General features: G+C 36.5%; 2 protein-coding genes across 3 annotated transcripts; one reads left to right on the top strand and one right to left on the bottom strand.

The window, feature by feature from the left end:
- The first annotated feature begins 7,607 nt into the window (after positions 1-7,607).
- Positions 7,608-8,018, top strand: LOC118349171 (dormancy-associated protein 2-like). The gene has a single exon (XM_035692741.1). It carries the CDS (start codon positions 7,608-7,610, stop codon positions 8,016-8,018), a length of 411 nt encoding a protein of 136 aa, XP_035548634.1.
- Positions 8,019-20,163: 12,145 nt separating this feature from the next.
- LOC108984911 (B-box zinc finger protein 21-like) lies at positions 20,164-21,756 on the bottom strand. Of its 2 annotated transcripts, XR_004802205.1 has the most exons (4): positions 21,404-21,756; positions 20,851-21,306; positions 20,398-20,737; positions 20,164-20,261 (listed from the first exon to the last, which is right to left on the bottom strand). XR_004802205.1 is itself a non-coding variant. In XM_018957012.2 (3 exons), the coding sequence occupies exons 1-3, from the start codon at positions 21,587-21,589 to the stop codon at positions 20,474-20,476; spliced, it is 906 nt and encodes a 301-aa protein (XP_018812557.1). In that variant the 5' UTR covers positions 21,590-21,756; the 3' UTR covers positions 20,164-20,473. The 2 variants fall into 2 exon arrangements, 1 of the variants encoding a protein (XP_018812557.1); XM_018957012.2 differs by having other exon boundaries at positions 20,164-20,737.
- Positions 21,757-22,554: the final 798 nt, after the last annotated feature.

Raw genomic sequence — 22,554 nt, 5'->3', positions numbered from 1 at the left:
TCAATGAATGATTCCAGTAATTAATTTGCAATTTTCTACTAAATTTTTTTTATGTTTTAAGAATCTTTATGCTTCAATATTGCTTTGAGTGCGTGGGTGGAATGATGCATTAAGGAAACGTCACCTTGTGTGCCAAAGTTGGCTCCTGAAACCTGAACCACACACTGATGGCCAGCCGTGATATAGAGCTTAGTTCACATCATTAAGTGATGTTTTAATTGTACTTGAACCTTTTGGGGACCCCTCTCTTGTCTTTATATAAGGCGACAAACTCACATGCAATGCAATGACGATATATTGCTTCAATGAATGAGCTGATCTTTGAACCCCTTAATTAATTATGAGGAACTTTTCATGGCTAATTTTTTAAAGATTTCTGTAATCACCTCGTTTTAATGCATGCATGTGTTCTTTCTTCCATTTCTTTTTTACAAGATTGAATATCCTAAGATTACCTAAGCCAGTAGTACTACTCCTGCTTGCGTACATACAATAATAGATCTAAAGCACTCACTCATGTAAAAATGAAGTTGCTTGTAGCATAATCTCCAAATGTGTAGATGTTCATTATTCAACCCAACTTCTCCATGTTCGATAGATGATTATGTTAAAGAATATTTGTGCGGATACAGTAATCTGAAAAATAAATGCGACTTTGAGGCGTGTTGATCACTATCTTTAAGGTGATAATTGCCCCCACTCGAAAGAGTTTGCTACCGGGTTACAAGCAATTCACCTCCAGGATACAACAAAGTCACTAACTGCAGATAGCAATTCTGAAGTTTTTCCTTCAGAGTTTCTCTACAAAATTGTGCAAGTGACTGAAAATATGAGAGAATGGAATGAATAAATTCGTGGGTCTCATCCCCTATTTATAGAGAATGAAGTGACACCATGTGAAAGATCACAACTCTTAACTTGTGACTTTTCAACTGGCAGTTACTGGTTTAAAGGTCATATTGTTTCACTTAAAGACCAAAGGGGTATGCCTGGTCAAGTGGTTGGACACCTCCCTTCTCCAAGGGAGGTCACTGGTTCGAAACCCACCTTCACCATTTCTGATGAATATATTTTGAAGCATTGCACCCATCCAAATGAGTCTTTAAACGGGCCGGTTCGGCCCATGCATTGTGCCTCTTCCCATGCCAAGCATTGTGTTTGTTTGGCCCAAGCATAGTGTCTCTTCAGCCCATGCGTGACCTCTCTTTGGACCAAGCATTGTGTTTCTTCGGGCCTGGCCCACGCGCCCCTTAGGCTAATTCCATGCCTTGTTAAAATTAAACAAACAAAGTGTAGCTATGGTGGTTTGAACTCATACCCTCTCATTTGAAACAACACACCCTTACCATTGAACCAATGCATCTCTTAAAGATAATGGTTTACTAAAATAAATAATAACCCACATTCAATAAATCCACATATTTAATATCACAATCTATAATAAATATAACAATCCCCCACTTAGATTGCGATATTAAATTTTCAGTCAAATACTGATATCCTCATGCATACAAGAAGGTATCTCTCGACTTAAACCTTCAATTAGTGTAAGTATCTCAAATTCTTAACAAAGTCAATGGTGGCCTAGGCTTAAACCAAGACTCTATACGCTAAGAACGGAAATACCACACACATGATTCTATCCAATTTTAGCGAGATAACTCACCAAATATTTGCACTAATTCATGTGCTCCATCCTGGCATTCATGAACATTTACAAAAGTAAACCTTAAACTTTTGCTAGAAGTTGTCCCCACCTCTTATGTTCACATAGGTAAAGTTCCTTAATGTGTCTCTGTTACTTCAGACATTTATACAACTATTGAACTTCATTAAGAGTATAATACTCATCCTACATTTAGCGTAACAGCCAGCACTGACCATCCTGGAAGGGTTTCTCATATTAAATTAAATTTCAGTGCTATCCCAGCCACATAACTGTAACTTGTTATTACCCATTAAACCTTAGACTATTTATTAATAGTGTAAGGTTGGGTTCCTATTACAGGTGGCTTTTAAAAGAAAGGTTTCAAACCCATTCCACTAGATGTACTATTCACCATATCTCTCGAGAGTCCCTTTGTGAAAGGATCTGCCAAGTTTTTACTTGACCGCACATATACAATAGTGATAATACCATCACTTATTAATTGTTTGACATATTCATGTCTCAAACTAATATGTCTAGATTTTTCATTATAGACCTTACTATAAGCCCTAGACATAGTAGCTTCACTATCACAGTACAAAGAAATGGCTGACATCGGTTGTGGCCACAACTTTATGTCAAATAACAAATTCCTCAGCCATTCTGCATCTTTGCCCGCTGCCGCCAAGGCTACAAATTCAGATTCCATTGTAGAATGTGAAATACATGTCTGTTTCTTAGAAGCCCATGAAATAGCTCCACTACCAAGGGTGAAAACCCAACCAGACGTAGCCTTATTATCACTTGCACTAGTAATCCAACTAGCATCACAATATCCTTCTAGTACAGCAGGAAAATTGGTATAATACAGTCCTAACGAACTAGTTCTTTTAAGGTACCCAAGGACTCTACCAATTGCTTTCCAATGCTCCGTACTAGGATTACCCGTATATCTAGAAAGTTTACATACGGCAAAGGAAATATCTGGCCTAGTGCAATGCATTGCATACATTAAACTGCCAATTGCACTAGCATATTCTAACTGAGCAACCGCTCTCCCAGCATTCTCAGTTAATTTAAATGAAGAGTCGTATGGGGTATTTGCTTCTTTAATTCCTAAGTGTTGAAATTTAAGAAGCATTTTCTCAACATAATGAGATTGACATAAAGCATAACCCCCACTACGTTTCTTTACTTTGACACCCAAAATAGTGTCAACTTCATTAAGATCTTTCATTTTGAACTTTGAAGATAAATACTTCTTAGTTTCAGATATTCCTTCCATATTTGTTTCAAATATAAGTAAGTCATCAACATAAAGACATATTATAACACCATAACAATCTGTGAATTTAGAATAAATACACTTATCAGCATTATTATGCCTAAATCCATGGGATAAAATTACTGAGTCAAATTTTTCATGCCATTGTTTTGGTGCTTGCTTTAATCCATACAATGACTTAATTAATTTGCAAACTTTCTTTTCTTGCCCATGCATAACAAATCCTTCTGGTTGTTCCATGTACACCTCTTCATCCAATTCACCATTTAGAAAAGCAGTTTTAACATCCATTTGGTGTACATATAAGTTATATATTGAAGCCAGTGCCATAAGCACTCTAATGGATGTAAATCTAGCCACTGGGGCATACGTATCAAAATAGTCTATGCCTTCTTTTTGTTTAAAACCTTTGGCTACTAATCTGGCTTTAAAAGTTTGAAGAGACCCATTTGTATTGTATTTTCTCCTAAATACCCACTTACAACCAATATGTTTTGATCTAGGAGGCAAATCTACTAAAACCCAAGTATTGTTTGAAAATATTGAGTCCATTTCATCATTTATTGCCTCTTTCCAAAATGAAACATCTCTAGAAGTCATAGCTTCTTTAAATGTTTTTGGATCTTCTTCTATATTTAATAGAATGGGTATCTTATTTAAAACATCATCTCTATTTCCTTCCAAAAGGAAAACAATAGCCTGAGATGACACAAAATCTGGATCCAAGTTTTTCTCTTTTCTAACTCTTTGACTTCTTCTCGGTTCAGTCAATGTGTCAGGAATTACACAATTCCTTTTCCGACTCAAGTTAGATTCTAGTGTTTGAGTAGGATCTGATACTGCTTTAGAATCATTATAGAATTTATCTTCAATAAATTCCACATCCTTTGATTCTACTATAACGTTAGAATTCAAATCCAAAAGTCTATATGCTTTTGAATTCTCAGCATATCCTACAAAAACACTCTTGATTGCCCTTGGACCTAATTTTGTTCTTTTTGGGTCCGGAACTCTATAAAAGGCTAAACAGCCCCATACCCTTAGGTATTCCAGATTTGGTTTCCTACATTTCCACAATTCATATGGTGAAATTTTGAATTTCATAGAAGGTATTCTATTATGCAAATAACATGCCGTGAGCAATGCTTCTCCCCATAAATTTAAAGACAATTTTGCATTCAAAATCATAGCATTTACCATATCAACTAGTGTCCTATTTTTTCTTTCCGCTAAACCATTTTGTTGTGGGGTATAGGGTGCACTAGTTTGATGTATTATGCCATTCTCCTCGCAGTACAAAGAAAATTCAGTAGGAAAATATTCACCGCCTCTGTCACTGCGAAGAATCTTAATTTTCTTTTCCTTTTGATTTTCAACAACAGACTTATAAGATTTAAACATATTGAAGGCTTCATCCTTACTTTTCATTAAATATACATATGTATATCTTGAGAAATCATCAATAAAAGTAATAAAATATCTATTGCCTCCTCTAGTTAAAATACCATTTAATTCACAAATATCAGAATGCACAAGTTCTAATAATTGTGTATTTCTGTCTGTTTTAGGAAAAGGTTTCTTTGTCATTTTTGCTTGAATGCAAATTTCACATTTAGCATCATGTCCATAATTATATGGAATTAAACTATGTTTAGACATAAACTTTAAGGATTTAAAGTTCAAATGTGCTAAACGATTATGCCACAAAGTAGAAGACTCAACAATATAAGCAGAATCAGAACTTATTTTATTAATACTTAGTTTATACATTCCATCACAAGAGTACCCTTTTCCAACAAACACTCCCCCTTTGGAAAGAATTACATTATCAGACTCGATTACGGTCTTGACACCCTTCTTACAAAGCAAATTTGCTGATACAAGATTTTTCTTTATTTCTGGGACATGAAGAACATTAACAAGAATAAGTTTCTTTCCAGAAGTGAACTGAATTTCCACAGTTCCTTTTCCCACAACTTTTGCAGAGTTGTGATTTCCCATTAGTACTACATGTCCATCTGCTGCATCTTCATAATTTTTGAATTGAGATCTCTGATTGCAAACATGAACGGTAGCGCCTGAATCATACCACCAATCAGAAGACTCAGTTGTTGTAGCCATATTTAACTCTGTAATCATACTAATGTGCATTTCAGAGACCATGGCCACAATTTCTGAAGTCTCATTTTCGATCAGATTTGCACTATTGGGATTGCCATTTTCTTTCTTGTATTTCTTCTTGTACCTGCATTCACGCTTAAAGTGTCCATTCTTTCCGCAATTGTAACAAGTTTTTATTTTCTTGGACTTGTCACCATTGTTAGAAAAGTCATTAAATTTTCTCTTGTTTCCTCCAAAATTACCTTGAAACTTATTTTTCTCATCAACAAAGTTCACTTTAGAGCCATTTTGAGAAAATAATTTCTTATCACGAATTCGAGTTTCCTCTTCAATTCGTAAATGTTTTTGAATTTGCTCTATAGTAAAATCTTCTGTTGTGTGCATAAGTTTCTTTCTATAATTATTTCAACTTGGAGGAAGTTTGGCAATAATAGCCCTGACTTGCAAAGGTTCAGAAACTTCAACATTAAGATCTCGAAGTTTATTCACCAAAACTTGCAATTCATGGACTTGATCCATCAACGAAGTATTATCATTCATTGTAAATTCAAAATATTTCATAATAAGGAATTTATCCGTACCTTACTTTTCGGTTCTATATTTTAATTCCAATGCATCCCAAATCTCTTTTGGTGACTTGATTGATGTAAACAAGTCGTAGAGACGATCGGAAAGTGTATTTAGAATGTGTCCTCTACATACCACTTCATCTTCTTCACGCTTCTTGTGTTCTGCCTTGATTTGATCATTATCGTCAGGTTTGGGTTCTGGAAGTACTGGCAAGTTCGAGTCCAAAACATACGCAATCTTCAATGTAGTAAGAATGAACATCAACTTGTCTTTCCAGCGATTAAAATTTGTTCCATCGAACCTATCTAGTTTGACAAAGTCTTGATTCATCATCTTGAAAGTCGTCATATCAGATTCTGATCCCATTGCGATTATCACCTTAAAATTGTTAAAGAATATTTGTGCGGATACAGTAATCTGAAAAATAAATGCGACTTTGAGGCGTGTTGATCACTATCTTTAAGGTGATAATTGCCCCCACTCGAAAGAGTTTGCTACCGGGTTACAAGCAATTCACCTCCAGGATACAACAAAATCACCAACTGCAGATAGCAATTCTGAAGTTTTTCCTTCAGAGTTTCTCTACAAAATTGTGCAAGTGACTGAAAATATGAGAGAATGGAATGAATAAATTCGTGGGTCTCATCCCCTATTTATAGAGAATGAAGTGACACCATGTGAAAGATCACAACTCTTAACTTGTGACTTTTCAACTGGCAGTTACTGGTTTAAAGGTCATATTGTTTCACTTAAAGACCAAAGGGGTATGCCTGGTCAAGTGGTTGGACACCTCCCTTCTCCAAGGGAGGTCACCGGTTCGAAACCCACCTTCACCATTTCTGATGAATATATTTTGAAGCATTGCACCCATCCAAATGAGTCTTCAAACGGGCCGGTTCGGCCCATGCATTGTGCCTCTTCCCATGCCAAGCATTGTGTTTGTTTGGCCCAAGCATAGTGTCTCTTCAGCCCATGCGTGACCTCTCTTTGGACCAAGCATTGTGTTTCTTCGGGCCTGGCCCACGCGCCCCTTAGGCTAATTCCATGCCTTGTTAAAATTAAACAAACAAAGTGTAGCTATGGTAGTTTGAACTCATACCCTCTCATTTGAAACAACACACCCTTACCATTGAACCAATGCATCTCTTAAAGATAATGGTTTACTAAAATAAATAATAACCCACATTCAATAAATCTACATATTTAATATCACAATCTATAATAAATATAACAGATTATGTACCCAGTAAGTAATTCCTGCTCCATCTGCTTGCATGGAATGAATGCTTATCACCGCACACTGCATGCCCCCACCATATTATATGCATCCCTCATGTGCTTGCTAGCTGTAACATATCTTCCGAAATTCCCAGACTTCAAGGCCAAGCAAAAGACAATATATATATATATATATATATATATATATATATATATTAGTACTCATATGTGTAAGGTGAGGTACCAGTAAGGTATAATGTGCCACTAACGGTACAAGGGGCAGTCGGCCTCATGTAATCATGTAGTTGGTTCATTTCTAACTGATACAGGTATATATGATTTGTTACAGGTAAGGAGTGATTATGCGAAATCTGAAATTTATATCATATTGTAAAACTCAGAACACATGCACTTTAATTAATACTTTTGATAAAGTGGCAGTACTATCACATTAGCAAGTTGTAAAATATTTTGTAGACAATAGTACCATCATTCAGAGTAAGGTAGAGAGGATGCATGCGCATGCCTTAATAGTGGGCGAGGATCGATTGGTGTGCCTGAAGGAGTAAAGAATATATGAACAAACATTGAGGCTTCCTTCAGGCACTTTAGTCACTGAATTGCAGGGTGGGGACAAAGTAAGACCTAAGGCATGTCTTTTCTTCTTGCACTACACTTTTCACTTACGCAGTTATATATATATATATATATATATAGAAGCCTTGTAGCCAATAGCTGCATCTTTAGACATCTACATGAGTTTCCATGGATACAAGATCAAGATTTTCGTGGCTTGTCTTGTTTATTTCCATTCCTATTGTTCGGCTGAAAGGTGATGAAATGGGAAACGGCACAGCGCATTCTCAAAGCGTTAGTACAACTTCTTTGGCTCTTCCTAAGCTTCTTCAAGGAAATGAAGATATAGAAGCTGGCAGAAACAAAACTTCAACTGAAGTTGTGATCAACAGCAAGAATAGACATAATGGCCCATATTATAGAGGAGGAGGGGGTGGACGCGGAGGTGGCGGTGGCGGTGGCGGTGGCAGTGGGGGAGGCAGTACTTATAGATGGGGATGGGGAGGAGGTGGGGGTGGAGGAGGAGGGTGGTGGCATGAGGCATGGGGGGGATGGGGAGGAGGAGGTGGTTGGTATAAATGGGGATGTGGAAAAAACTAAAACATGCTAAAGGAAAAGGCGTTGGAGGTGTCAGAAATCATCACTCACATAGAAAGAGAATTTTCAGCAAGGATGATGATTATAAGCTGGGAGAGTTTGCACAATGCATGGGTAGAGGCCGGTGCAGAGGCATGAGATTGGATTGCCCTCTTCACTGCGGTGGACCTTGCTTTTACGATTGCCAGCATATGTGCAAGGCTCACTGTCGACGTTCCTGATGATCATTTGCCATTTCTCATAGCTAGCTAACTAGCTGCATTCTTCAAAGACTACATAGTATGCGCATTGGTTTGGGATTTAGATTTTATATTTCTAGTGGCGTGTTAAGACTTTGTTGGGATGTTTGTTTGTATGCTTGATTTTATCAAGAAACAGACGTACTGATGATCTGCATTCATATGGTCATGTTAACCTTTGGTTTAATTAGCTTGGTGGTTTCTATCATCATATCTTTAGGGAACTGCTGTTTGCAGCTGTAGTATTTTCTTTTTCCCTTAGTGAGTGAGAGATTAATTGAACTTCCCAAAAAAAAAAAAATATGATTTTGATTCGGTTGAAAGATTAGAAGTACTGGAACAGGATTATTGTGTCCCTCATGGAATGTCAAGATTATTCTTTTGCATGCTTAACCTTTTGATTTTTAATATTGATTACTGATCTTTTCATTGACTTTATTATCTTTAATCGTATAGTTGGCGTGACATATTTTAAATATTATTTAATTTAGTTGGTCAATATAAAAGATTAATTAAATTATATCGTATCAAGCATGTATTCATACAAAGAATTAGTCTCTCGGTGTGAACTGAGAGGTTTAGTGATTGATAGGTTCTCTTTGTCCTTTCTTATGGATGAGAGTGATTTATTCAAAAGATGGGAGGGGCTGCATTTGACAAAAGTGGAGAAGGAAATGTTGGTGTTACCAGATGAAGCTTTCAAGGAGTCTGAAGTTAGAGGAAAACACTGCCTCTTGTGTTTAATTGTCACTGAGAAGGGTGTTAACAAAGAGGCTTTCAAGAACACTATGTCACAAGTATGGAAATTGGCAGGTTGGGTTACTTTTAAAGAAGTTGGTGACTACAGGTTTCTGATTGAATTCCAATATCAATCGGATATGGATAAAATTTTGTTAGCTTGGTTTTTTTACAGAAGCATTATTGCTATTAAAGTGTTTGATGGGAGCATTCCTTTGAATGAGATCTGCTTCAATTCAGAACTTTTTTGGGTGCAAGTTCACAACCTTTCCTTATGTGGAATGAATAAAGAGGTAGGCATGAAAATTGGCTCAGTTCTTGGTGTTGGGAATAACTGTATATCTAAGACTAACTCGAAGTATAGTAGCGGAAATAAGCAAAAGAAAATACTGACAATCACACAGAAACAACACCAAGATTTAAGTAGTTTGGCTCAAAGTGAGCCTACGTCTACTGGTGGGGTCGGTATCAGAGATTTCACTATCAACAAAGATGGAGTACAGAAGAATAATACAAAACTTCTTTCACAAAGAAGTTATCTCTCTAGCTCTCTAACTTCTCTCAAGAAATCACTAAAACAAACAAAAAATGATTTATGAAGTCTTAATTGCAAAGGAGGCGCCGTTTGATATTTATAGAAACAGTGAAAATTCACTTTTGTGAACATTGGCTCGAGCGAACTCTCGAGCGAGTGTCGAGCGAACTCTCGAGCGAGTGTCGAGCGAACTCTCGAGCGAGTGTCGAGCGAACTCTCGAGCGAGTGTCGAGCGAAGCTCTCTGACCTGATTTCGCTCGAGCTGAATGTCGAGCGAGTGTTGAGCGAAGCTCTCTCACCTGATTTCGCTCGAGCTGAGTGTCGAGAGAAGCTCTCTGCCTGATTTCGCTCGAGCTGAGTGAACCTCCGCTCGAGCGAACATACGACATAGCACTATTTCAACTGAATTCAAGCCACCTCTTAACAATTGGTAAGGTGGTGGTTGTTGATGTGGATGAGGAAGGCTAGAGTTGGGGGTAAATGCTTGCGTGTCTAGGTTGAAGTTGATTTTTATAAGTCTGTTGTAAGGGGCAAGAGAATCACAGTGGGGGAAAAGACAAATTGGCTCTCTTTCAAGTATGAAAGATTGCAATCCTTTTGCTTCAAATGTGGTGTGATCAAGCACAAAGGGAGGGGTTGTTATGTGCAAGCAAGTGAAGCTCAGGCATAGTAAAAATCCCAATTGAAGTATGGTCCATGGCTTAGAGCTTAGCCTATGAATTCAAACCTGTTTGCAGTGAAGAGTTATGGTGGCAGGCCTTATTTAGGTGACCAGAATCAACTTCAGTCCAGCAAGGATGATGATTTGGAAGATCAGACTTTCAAAAAAAGATGGGGAATCAGGTTGAGGATTCTGAGGCACTTCTTGTTACGAGTCCTAAGGAGGTGGCTAGCAGTGTATCTTATTGTGAGATACCCGATAATGTAAGTGGAGATAAGGATAGAGATAATAATCAAGTGGATAGAGATAAAGATATCATGGATCATTTATCTTTTGAAGATAATAATTCTAATATCTCGGAACAAGGGAGAGGTGAAGCAAATCATGATTTGAGTTTAGTTGCTAACATAATTGAGGTGGTGGTGCAGGATGAGTCAGTTCAGCAAGACAGTGTTGCTCTAACAAAAGTTTCTAACAGAAGTGGGAGAAAAGTCTCGTGGAAAAGCAGAGCTAGAGGATCTTCAAACTCTAGTATGATCAATATCAATATGGCTTTGGTTGGAATGAAAAGGAAAGAGGTAAACATGTCTCAAGAAGTAGAGGTTCTAGTTTTAAGAAGTTGAAGCTCGGTAGTAGCAGGGAGTTGCTCATGGATAAGGAAACACTGGTGGCAGCCTGCACCACTAGAAATGAATTGCCTCAGTTGGAACTACCCAGGGCTTAGGAACCCTCGGAAAATTCATGAACTTCACCCATGGGTGAACACTAAGAACCCACATTTTTGTTTTACTCATGGAAACAAAATGTAGAATGAATAAGGTGGAGTATGTGTGGAATAAGATGGGGTTTTATTGTAGTATTGTGGTGGACAGTAGGGGCTTGAGTGGAAGTCTAGCTTTACTTTGGCATAACACTAGTTCTGTTAGCCTTAAGTCCTATTCAAAACACCACATCTCTGGTACATTTTTAGTAGAAAAGTTAAATAAACAAGTGTTGTTTACTGGATTTTATGGTAATCTAAATCCTGCCCTTAGAGATGAGAGTTGGAGACTGTTAAAATTGTTGAAACCAGAAGAGGAGTTGGCTTGGGTTTGTGTGGGGGATTTTAATGAAATCCTCCACCAACATGAAAAACAAGGAGCTGCACTCAGACCTTATTAGCAGATGGAGAATTCTAGGAGAGCTATGGAGGATTATTGACTTAGTGATATGGGGTTCAAAGCTAGTAAATATACTTGGTGTAACAATAGGGAAGGTCAAATGTTCATTAAAGAGAGATTGGATAGGGCAATAGGGAAAAAGGCTCTAGTTGACTTATTTGATGGCAGTACTATTTTCACTCTTGTTGTTCAAACTTCTAGCCATTGCCCTTTGATGATTGAATTGTTTAAGAACATATATGATGGTCTTAATAAAATTTGGCCTTTTAGATATGAGTTGAGTTGGGATAGAAGGGAAGAATGTAATAAGATAGTTGATGATAGCTGGAAGAAATCTGGGTTGACTCAAACAAGTTTGTTAGCAGTCACAAAAGGGCTACAAAATTGTAAGGCTTCTCTTGTGCAATGGAGGAAAGGATGCATTGAATTGAAGGGGACTCATCCTTAAGAAATTGGAAGAAATCTCGATGCTCCAAGCTACAAACACATGAGGCCTCACAAATTGCATAAAGCAAAAGCAAAAGGAAGTAGATAAGCTGTTGGAAGAAGATAACAACAAGTGGAAACAACGTGCTAAATAGAAATGGCTTCAAGATGGTGACAAAAATACCAAGTATTTTCATGCTTGTGCAAATCAAAGAAGAAGAACAAATGCTATTAAGGCCATTGAGAGAGATGATGGTTTTGTTGCTAGTACTTCAGAGGAAATTGCAAGATTATTTCTACACTTTTATCGGGAGTTATTTTCTTCATCAAATCTTGATAATTTAGAAGAGTGCCTCAGTCCACTAAAACCTAAAGTCACAGAAGAAATGAATTTGTTCTTAACTAAGGCCTTATCAACTGATGAAGTTAAAGAAACAGTGTTTCAAATGAATCCTTTTAGTTCACCAGGACCAGATGGGTTCCCTGCAAGCTTTTATCAAAATCATTGGGAGATAGTTGGTAAAGAAGTATGTGGAGCTGCTTTGGAGTTCCTTAACTTAAGATGGAGATATAGAACAGCTTAATGAGACACATATTTTTCTCATTCCAAAAAAGAAGAATGCTAAGAAGGTTGCTGATTTTAGACCTATATCTTTGTGTAATGTGAATTACAAGATTATTTCAAAGGTAATGGCTAATAAATTGAAAGGAGACCCTTCAAGAGGTTATTTCTCCCACTCAAAGTGCTTTTGTTCCCAGGAAATTGATCGTAGATAATGTGATAGTTGATTATGAAGCTTTGCATACAATGGATAAAAAGTTTAAAGCCAGATCTAGATTTATGGTCTTAAAGTTTGATATGAGTAAAACTTATGACAGGGTGAAGTGGGCTTTTCTAGAAGCTGTGATGACCAAGATGGGTTTTCATTCAGAATGGATAAGTTTGATTATGAGGTGTATTAATTCAGTTTCTTATTCTGTTCTTATCAATGGGGCACCTCAATCTTTTTTCAACACTACAAGGGGAATTAGGCAGGGTGATCCCCTTTAACCTTACATATTTATCCTTTGTTCAGAAGCTTTGAGTGCATTACTTAATTGAGTTGAGGAAAAAAGAGTTATATATGGTATCCCTGTTGCCAGTGAAAAAATTTCAATTAACCATTTATTTTTTGCAGATGATAGCTTACTGTTTTATAGAGCTAATGCAGTAGAGTGGAGTCGATTGCTTGAGATCCTAAGTCTCAATGAAAGTGCTTTTGGTCAAATGTTAAACAAAGACAAGACTTCTATCTATTTCAGTAGGAATACAAAGGAGGTTACAAGAAGCTATATCTTGAGTATAACTGGGGCTAGACCTTTAAACTCCCATGAGAAGTATCTTGGACTACCTACCATCATAGGTAGGGCCAAAGGGAAAGCTTTCTGCAACATATTGGATAAAGTGAGAAGTAGAGTAAGCAACTGGAAGGTTAAGTTTCTAACACAAGCTGGCAAGGAGCTTTTATTAAAAGCAGTAGTTCAATCTCTACCCACGTATTGCATGGGAGTTTTTAAACTGCCTCTTTCACTCCTCAAGGAAATCAACAGAATTATGAGTCAATTTTGGTGGAATTAGTAGCGTAGTGAAGGGAAAATTCATTGGGTCTCTTGGACTCAAATGGGGATTCAGAGAACTGGAGAGCTTCAATGTGGCTTTACTTGCTAAACAAGCCAACAGGTTACTACAAAGAGCTGATGCTTTATCTACTAAGGTCCTAAAATTAAAGTATTTTCCTCAATCATATTTCTTTGATGCTAAAACTGGCTCTAACCCTTCCTACATATGGAGGAGTATATTTGCAATTAAGGAGTTGGTAGAGGAAGGATCCTTCTGGAGGGTTGGGAATGGACAACAAATCAAAATTTGGAAAGATAGATGGATTCCCAAACCATCATCTTTTTGAGTTCAAAGTCATGTGTAACACCCGGACCCAAAATTTGTATGGTTGGACTATGGATTTTTTTATTTTATTTATTTATTTGAGCTTGATATTTTAGGTTATTTATCTTTTTGGTTTTTATGTTATGGATTGGGTAGTGATTTTTTTTTTATTTGGAGATCATCTTGGCCGTTTGTTTAAACCTTGGAAAAGCTTTTGGTTTATGAATAGTTCCTCACCCGCACAACTCTTTTCCATCCGCATGCACATTACTCCCTCATCTTTAGGGTTTCTTTTGGTCATCCATCCATCTATATATTCACACGTTCTTCATCCTCGACAAAAAACCTAGTATAGTCGTTCTCCTTTTTCCCCTTCTCCTCTCGGTTTCCCACTACCAAAACTCAGTTGCTGCCCTCCTCAGCCAGACCCCCCTCCATCGCAAGCCACCAACATCGAAACATAGCCACTGCAGAAAACTCCTCCACGCACGACCAGTGCAACAACCCTGTTTAGCCACCGTGTGAAACTGTCCAACTCCATGCACCGCATTTAGCAACGCTGACCAGCATGTTGGGGTCTCCCACGCACGTCGTAAGCCACCGAGCCACTCTTTAAACCTCCACTGCTCTGCCCTGCACCACCGTACTCCACACTTAGCTGCCCAGCATAGAAGCTTTGTCGCACGCATCACCGAAACACCCCTGTTTCCGCATCTCAAAAAAGAGCAATTGGTTGCTCCTCCAAGCACGGCAATTGTTGTGCTTTGACCAACTTCGAACGTCTCCTCTGCGGAGTAAAGGGAACCCATAGTCCAGCATCTCAGCCATGCCTAGTCGTGCCACCGTCATTAGCCACCCAGGTCGTTGCCGCGCGTAACTCTCTCGGTAACACCTCCATGCACACGCCGTGTTTCACCCTTTATATCATGACTTTGTCCCTCTCTCACCGTGCATCTCTCTCTCTCTCTCTCTCTCTCTCGTCCAGTGCATAGCCATCGAGTTCACCACCTCCCATCGCACCCTGCACCGTCGCACGTTACCTTCTCGGTGAGTCCCTGCCGCCGTTGCACTTCTATTATTTATATGTTTTGTTTATGTTCATTGCTAGTTTTTGTTCATAAGGTGTATTTATATATATGTGTGTGTGTGTGTGTGTGTGTAGAAAGTTCCAGATGTATGTTTTCGGGTGAGAGGTCTTTTTTTTGGGGGTTTATGTTTAAATGGGTTTTGTTTTAAGTCACATTAAATATTATAGTTGTATATTTTGATAATATTGTTAATTAAAGGAAGTAAACCTATTTTTCTTAAGAGATGAGTTTTTCATGACTTATTTTATGTAAATTTTAGTAGCCAATGTATTCTAGTTATTTATAAAATATTGATGGTTTTGGGAAATGATGGAATTTTGGGAATTATGAGAATTTTAGGTTATTAAATTCTTATTCAGTACGAATTCAATTAAGTGAATATTGATGGTTTTGGGAAATGATGGTATTTTGGGAATTATGAGAATTTTAAGTTTTAAGGAAAAATAAAATAGGTCATTTTAGCATTTTAGGCTTAAATATTGAACTATGTATTCGATTGGAAATTTATGAAAATTTACGTTATTATGTCATAGGTGACGCTTAATTATTGTCCGACATTTTTTAGAAAAATTCTGAAAAAGTTAAGAAGTACAGGTAAGCAGGATTTCTATGCTAGATTTTGCATTAAAATAAAATGAGCTGGGGTTGATTTTTGAAAAATATACATATTTGGTTATGAAAATAAATTTGAACTATCTCAGTTATTTGTTCTACATTACTCATGAGATTTTGTAAGAAAAAAATATTTTCTGTCATGACTGATGTAGACATGAGCTTATTTTTGACATTTTGTTCTAAACTTTGTAAAAGAGAGCGAATATGAAATTTTGAGCATAAATTATGTTGTGATATGATTTTGTTTTGTTTTGAAGATTTTCTGTACTATGATATAATCTGATGTGATTTCTGAAAACCTCTGGCATAACATTATGTTTTTGTTTTTGTTTATGTTTCGTTCTGACCTTACCACGGGTGTAAAATTGTGGCCTCTGTTTGGGTTGGTACCAAATTTTCTGTTTTTGGTAAACCCACTTTGGAAACAAAGTGGTTTTCTGCGTGGTCTTTCCTATGTGCATACTCAGGCTCTGAGAATGAATAAAGGGAAGATTCACATTTTATTTCTGCTCGGTTAGCTATTGGGGTTTGCACAACCCTACCACGGGGATTAAACATGGTATTTGTTTTTATATAATAAGATAAGATGTAATGTTTCAGTTTATGCTATGCCAAATGGATTTTGATTATGAATATTTTCGAACTTTCGCTCTGATATTTTTGATAACACGTTCTGATGCTGCATTTTGAAAATATTATTCTGATTCTGCATTCTGAAAGAAAATATTTTGTTCTGTATTCTGAACTTTGTAAATGCTCATGTTTACACACTAGTATATGTTCTCTGTTTACTGAGTTGTTGATAACTCACCCCTTATCTCTAATTATTTTTCAGATAATTTTGATGGTTCAACTGGAGAACAAGAGTAGGAAGTTTTAGCAAGGTGTAACGTCCGTAGTGGAATAAGTATCCGAGAGTACAAGTGCTTGTTTGAGAGTCGTAGTTAGTAAACTGATTTATTTTTGGTTATTTTGATTTGATGAGCTAAGTATAATTTCGAGTTTTGGAGAGTTTTTAATTTATATTATTGAGAATTTCTTTGTTGTCTCCAAGGAGGAACTTAGATATTTGGATTGATTAAAGAGATTAATATTTTATGAAATTTTATGGATTTTATAGTTATGTTATTTAAGTTAATATTAGATATTAAGAGCTAACTCTCCGAAACTCCGAAAATAGGGCGTTACATCCTGTGCAAGTACTAAGTAGTGGTGATTATGTATCCAAGCTTATTGATTCAGATCAGAAGTGTTGGAATGTCTCAATGGTAGATTATGTATTCTCAAGTGAAGAAGCTGAGTTGATTAAAAAGATTCTTGTAAGCTCTTATAACTGTCCAGACAGACTCATGTGGAGATGTTTAAAAAATGGTATGTTCTCTCTTAAGAGTGCATACCATCTGCATAAGGAATTGGTGGAAATGACTAAAGGGCAAGGGTCAAGCTCTAATTCTCATAAAGGTGTTTGGTGCGAGCTATGGAAACTGCACATTCCTAATGCAGCTAAGTTTTTTCTTGGAGGGCTTGTTTATAATCTCTACCTACAAGGGCAAATCTGTTTAAGAAAAAAATGGTGGAAAACTTCAACTGTCTTATATGCTTGAGTGAAACAGAAACAGAAACAGTTGTTCATGTCTTATGAGTTTGTAGTGTAGCTAAAGATGTTTGGGGTGCTTCCTCTAAGCAAATTCAGAAATGTGTGTCTTCTGTTACAGATTTCATGCAATTATTTGCTAGTATTATGGAGTTGTTAGAGCAGGAGGCTTTGGAGGAATTTGTTATGACAGCTAAAAATATTTGGCAGAGAAGAAACTCTTTCATCTTTCAAGATAAGTTTGCTCACCCAAATATATGTGGTAGTGCAGCAAGTTCAAGAACTGCTATCAGCATATCAAGAGAGTCAGCTTACAAAAGAGTTTTCCAGGTCTGGTATAGGATGGACTTCGAAGTTCCGACCACAAGGGCTCATGAAGTGAATCCAAGTGCGTTCATGCGTGCATTTGCTCTTGAAGCAGTACTCTACCCAACAAAGAATCATGCGTGAGGTAGTGAAGTACGTACGATCTCCAGACTTTTTGTTGAATCCAATGAATTATATATGCAAACATTGCAAAGCTAACATCAAACTTACCTATTTCGGACCTAGCTCTACCATCTAAAGTAAAACCTTCTTGTCGATTCTTCTTCCCATCCATTTGTATGGTAACGGTAAGGGTAGACACGGCTTTAGAATGTATAAGCTGTTTTATGTAATTTTATAAGAAAATAAAGTTTATTATTAAAAATCAATTTTTCATCTAAATTTTAAATTTGTTAATATTTTTTTAAAAAAAATTCACAAAACTTATACGTCCTAAACTTACAAATATTATTTCTCTTATCTATAGATATGTGCAATTCGTCTATTAAGTATGTTAACGCCGTGTTTTGCACACCTTTAAGACAAACTCCAACAACTTAGGTCTACAAAGACGGACCCTGTACAAGGTAGCAAAGACTTAAGTAAGAGAATTTAGGGATCAGAGAGAGTATTCTTATACTTGTGATCTAATATTTATACTACCAATCTGAGGAGCAAATGTGCCTGCTTTCCTGAAGCACGTGTTCTCTGTTACTGTTCCTTTTGTCAGAGTCTTTAAATGGGGCGTGGCTTTGCGACGGCGTCGTTAATGTAGTATGTTGTCCAGGTGGCGGAACCATTAATGCGGTATGATTTTTCAACATTCTCCCCCCAATCTGCCTTCTCTCTGGTCCGTTCATGCCTTCTCTGTCAGTAGATCAACGGTTCCCCATATATCATGCTTGCTGTGCGGGCAGACACTCGAGGACACTACCCGAGGGGTCCTCAGATCGACGAGTCTCATCCTTTGCAACACCATCCCTCCTTTAGGTCATGTATAGAGGAGCCTCCTAGTGGGTCGAGTTAATGGTTTTCTGCTCCAAGCCGGGTTTAATTGGGCCTCTTGGGCCTTGAGAGGAAAATCTCCTTACAAGGTACCTATAATGCACTTATTGGGACAAATTCTTAATTAATAAGACTACGTTTGGATGTTGAAGTAATCTCAGCTGATTTGTGAATAATAATATAAATGTAATGAATAATAGTAAAAAAATAGTGAATAGTTTATAAATAATAATCAATTTTTTATAAATAATAATAATTTATTTATAAATAATAGTAAATAGTAGTAAAATAATCTCGCTTGCCAAACACAGTTATGAGGGAGAAGTTAGAAAATGAGGGTTAGCATTAAGGCCTCGTTTGATTACATAAATCATATCATTTCATCGTTATAATTTTTTTAAATTTTAATATAAAATATCTTAAATAATTTAACTTTATTAAATTTTAAAATAAAAATTATATAAAAAAATAATATTTTACTCAGATTTTTAACTAAACGAAAGAAAAAATTGGTCTGAGTCCTGTATAAAAAGTTTTGCTTCTGGCTTGACACATGGAACAGGTAAAAAATACGAGTCCCAATGTACCTGCCCAAAAAAGTCCCGACCTAAAAGGAAACCAGTGGACCCAAGTACTAGAGTAAGAAATTAAACACAGCAAAATTCCCATTTGGAATGGTGAAAACGATGCCGCATGCACTCTACGAAGAAAAACTCTGCGCTGAGACAAAATGAGGCCATCCTTCTGAGAAAATTCAAATAAAATAGCCACAATAAATCAAAATACAGTATTACATCATCCGACCAAGAGTGCAGATAAGTTGTGCCTATAGTAGTATTGTCACTTCAGATTTATCCGATTCCGGAATAATATTACACTGGAAAATGATACTTCTTTTTTTTAGAATTTTGAGTTTTTTCAAGCATTTTTATATGAGAAAATTCAAAACTAAATTTAGAAAAAATAAAAGAAATAAAAGTTATTTTTTTTGTTTGGATTTGAAAAGATTGTGGAGGTTATCAAAAGTATATTTGTGACAAAACTTTTGTAAGATGTTTTTTTTTTAATTGTATGTAGGTACTAGGTTGTTCGTTTTTTATTTATTATAGAAATCGGTGAAGTGTTCTGATGAAGATTATTTTATAGATTATCTTCTCCTTGATATGGTTTAAGAGCGAGAAAATTATTGCCAAACATGGTTAGTAAAATATTACGGCCGTTGAGATGAGTTGAATTGAATAAAAATTCTACTTACAATCTATGAATATTAAGATTGTTTTTGTGAGGATCGTGGTTGGGCTGATGCTGCAACAAAAGATGTTGGGACTCAAAGGGGAGAAAGTGGAGAGAAAGAGGGAGGAAGGAAGACCGAAAGAAGAGAAAGTGGGACTCAAATGTGTCAGTCGGTTACATGACGGGTGCACACGCCGGTTGTATGTAGCAAAGTTGTGAATTGAATTGTGAATAATACTATTTTGTGAATTTGACTTTTTTAAGTTGATATAAGTTTAACTTTTTAGATTAAGGGCTCCGTTTGGATACAAAAATAACTTCATCTCATCTCAATTCATTTCATCATTATAATTTTTTTAAATTTTCATGCAAAATATAATAAACAATTCAATTTTTTCAAATCTCAAAACAATAATAATATTAAAATAATATTTTATTCAACTTTTAATTTTCATTTAAAACCATCTTATCTTTTTTTACAATTCAAATTGGGTCTAAAATATATGGAGTAGGTTGAAATAATTTAACTTTTTGATGAACAGTTAAAAAATAATAAATTCCGTCAAATTTGAGTCGACTTGAATATATTCAACAACCAAAACAAACTATTAATCACAATTAACGTCAAAGGGAAAACTGAAAATATTTCAGCGTATTTACATGATAGACAAGCGAAAAGTTCCGGAAATTGCATTGTTGATATGTACAAATGATGCGTGCATCTGCAAAAGTACAAGGAGGACAACAGACGAAACTACGAAAACTTAGCCTGCGCTGGGTTATTACAGCACATTCAAGAAGCGGAAAAATAAGATAAAACGTAAAAAAACTAACAGAAATGAAGACAAGAAAACATACAACATTCAAGCCAAATCAAGAAAATATGAACACGAGCCTTGTTCTTGAAAAGACGAGATTTGGAGGAGCTTTCATTCTACCAAAAAAGTCTGGATCTCTTGGGGCCAGTACTGGAGGGAGGGCTAATTTGTGGAACAGTGAAACCATCGTCCATGCACCTTGATCTGTTGAGTTTCAAAGTCGTGGCTTCCTTCTTCTCTTTGAACCCAGCCAGTTGCGGAGGACACAGAGCAGCAGGTTGTTGAGGGACCCAGATTCCAAAACTGATATCGGGCGAGAAAGTATCTGTATTGATCTGATCAAGACCAGCATCCAGAAACGGCAATACACAATCATCACTCTGCCATCAACAAAGACAATGAATGAATATCATATTTGAGATCAGAAAAAGAAAAAGAAAAACACTTTTGAAGAAGGTGAAAACCAAATGTGTTTGGATTTAGCAATTCATACCTTACAGAAACCAAAGGGAGCAGAAGTCGAATCAAGAAAATCCTCAACGTGCCAGCCCGGAAGAGTCTCTATCAAGTATTCAGATATGCTACTTGTTTGGTCCGTTGGAAAATTCTCACCTCCTTTGTCACTGACTAATGCTGTAGTACTTGTATTTGAAGCTGAGTTTTTGGCCAACAAAGGTGGCTGTGAAGTTGAAATAGGAGCAGCAACGGAGTTCTTGGTATTCACGGGCTGAGATTTGTGATGATTGGGAACAGAATCATGACTGTTGGTTGAAACAACGGTGGTTGAGGAGGAGGAGGTATAGACATTAGAGGTAGCAGAGAGCTTAACTCCTGTGAGAAGGAACCTGTTATGCTTCCGGGTGAGGTCGTTGGCCGTGTGAATCGGAAAATCACACTCTCTGCACAGAATCGCTCTGTCCTGCTGACAGAACAGGAAAGCTCGCCTCTCCTGCAAGCGAACCCAAGAAAGAACCAAGGATTAATCAAGAAGGTGGCTAGAAGGGTCAACCCAGAAAATGGTTTTGAATTTAATTTGTAGGTTATACCTGGCAAACGTCGCAGAGTGGGACTTGTTTGGAAGAAGGATGGAGAAGCGAGAAGCGTTGATGCTTGGAGGCGAGCTTGTTGGCATGGTGGACGCGGTGGTCGCAGGCGTCGCAGAGAGCTGCCTCGTCGGCGGTGCAGAACACCGAGGCCTCGTCTTTGTCACAGACATCACACTGGATCTTCATCTATACGTTGTTTGTGGTAGCCGGCAGGAGAGAAGAAAACTTAGAAAAGGTACCAGAAATGATGGGCAGAAAGAAACAGGTGCGATTGGATTGACACCTCCAGAGAAGGAACAGAAAAAGTTGCAAAAATATGTAAATATACAGCGGATGGAGATAACGGTATTAAACTATACAAAAGGATTTCTACTCAAGAAAATGATAAAGATTACTCCTCATTTCCTATTAATTTATTCTTCTTTTTATATATTTTTTTTAAATTTTATTTTATTTAATAATTAAAGAAGTGATTATTAGTAAAATTATATTTATTTTTAATTTTTTTAATGATTAAGGATGTTAAAAAAATATTTAAAATAAAAAAATAAAAAATTTAAAATATAGTATGAGTGATAAAATTTAAAATTTCAAGTTGCAAAGTTTGCTGAGCCGTAAAATTTCATGAACATAAGAAGGAAACGCTTAAAAACCTAGCCATCCAAAAACCCAAGTATATATAAAAAGCTTTGAAAAAAAACCCAGCGTTCACTTTGAAAAAAAAGGCCATGTCCCTCTCCCTGCCCTCCTTTCATTCCTTTAAAACTTGTAGATGGGGAAAGAGAGTATAAAATTAATGAGTTTGAATTTAATATAAATTGATTCGAATCAAAAAGAATTGACCAGTTGAGACACAATTAATAAATGAGTGGATCAACCTATTTAACCAAAATCAACTCACAATAACCTATTTAAATTTTATTTTAAAATCACAATTATACCCTTTTAACCCTAAAAACTAAAAAAATCCTAACTTATCACTCATATATATCTCATTCTCTTACACCACCCCCACTCCCAAATATGCTTTTATTTTTATTATTGAGATTGTAATTTTTTACTTGTGCTTATATTCGTTATTGTTGACCTTGTAATATTGATTTTATTATATGTTAAAATATATAAAATATTGATATTCTTTATCAGTGGCA

The sequence above is a fragment of the Juglans regia genome, chromosome 8, assembly GCF_001411555.2.
Source record: "Juglans regia cultivar Chandler chromosome 8, Walnut 2.0, whole genome shotgun sequence".
NCBI classification, from domain to species: domain Eukaryota; kingdom Viridiplantae; phylum Streptophyta; class Magnoliopsida; order Fagales; family Juglandaceae; genus Juglans; species Juglans regia.
The sequence above is the reverse complement of the archived record's forward strand: the minus strand, read 5'-3'. Positions and strand labels throughout refer to the sequence as shown.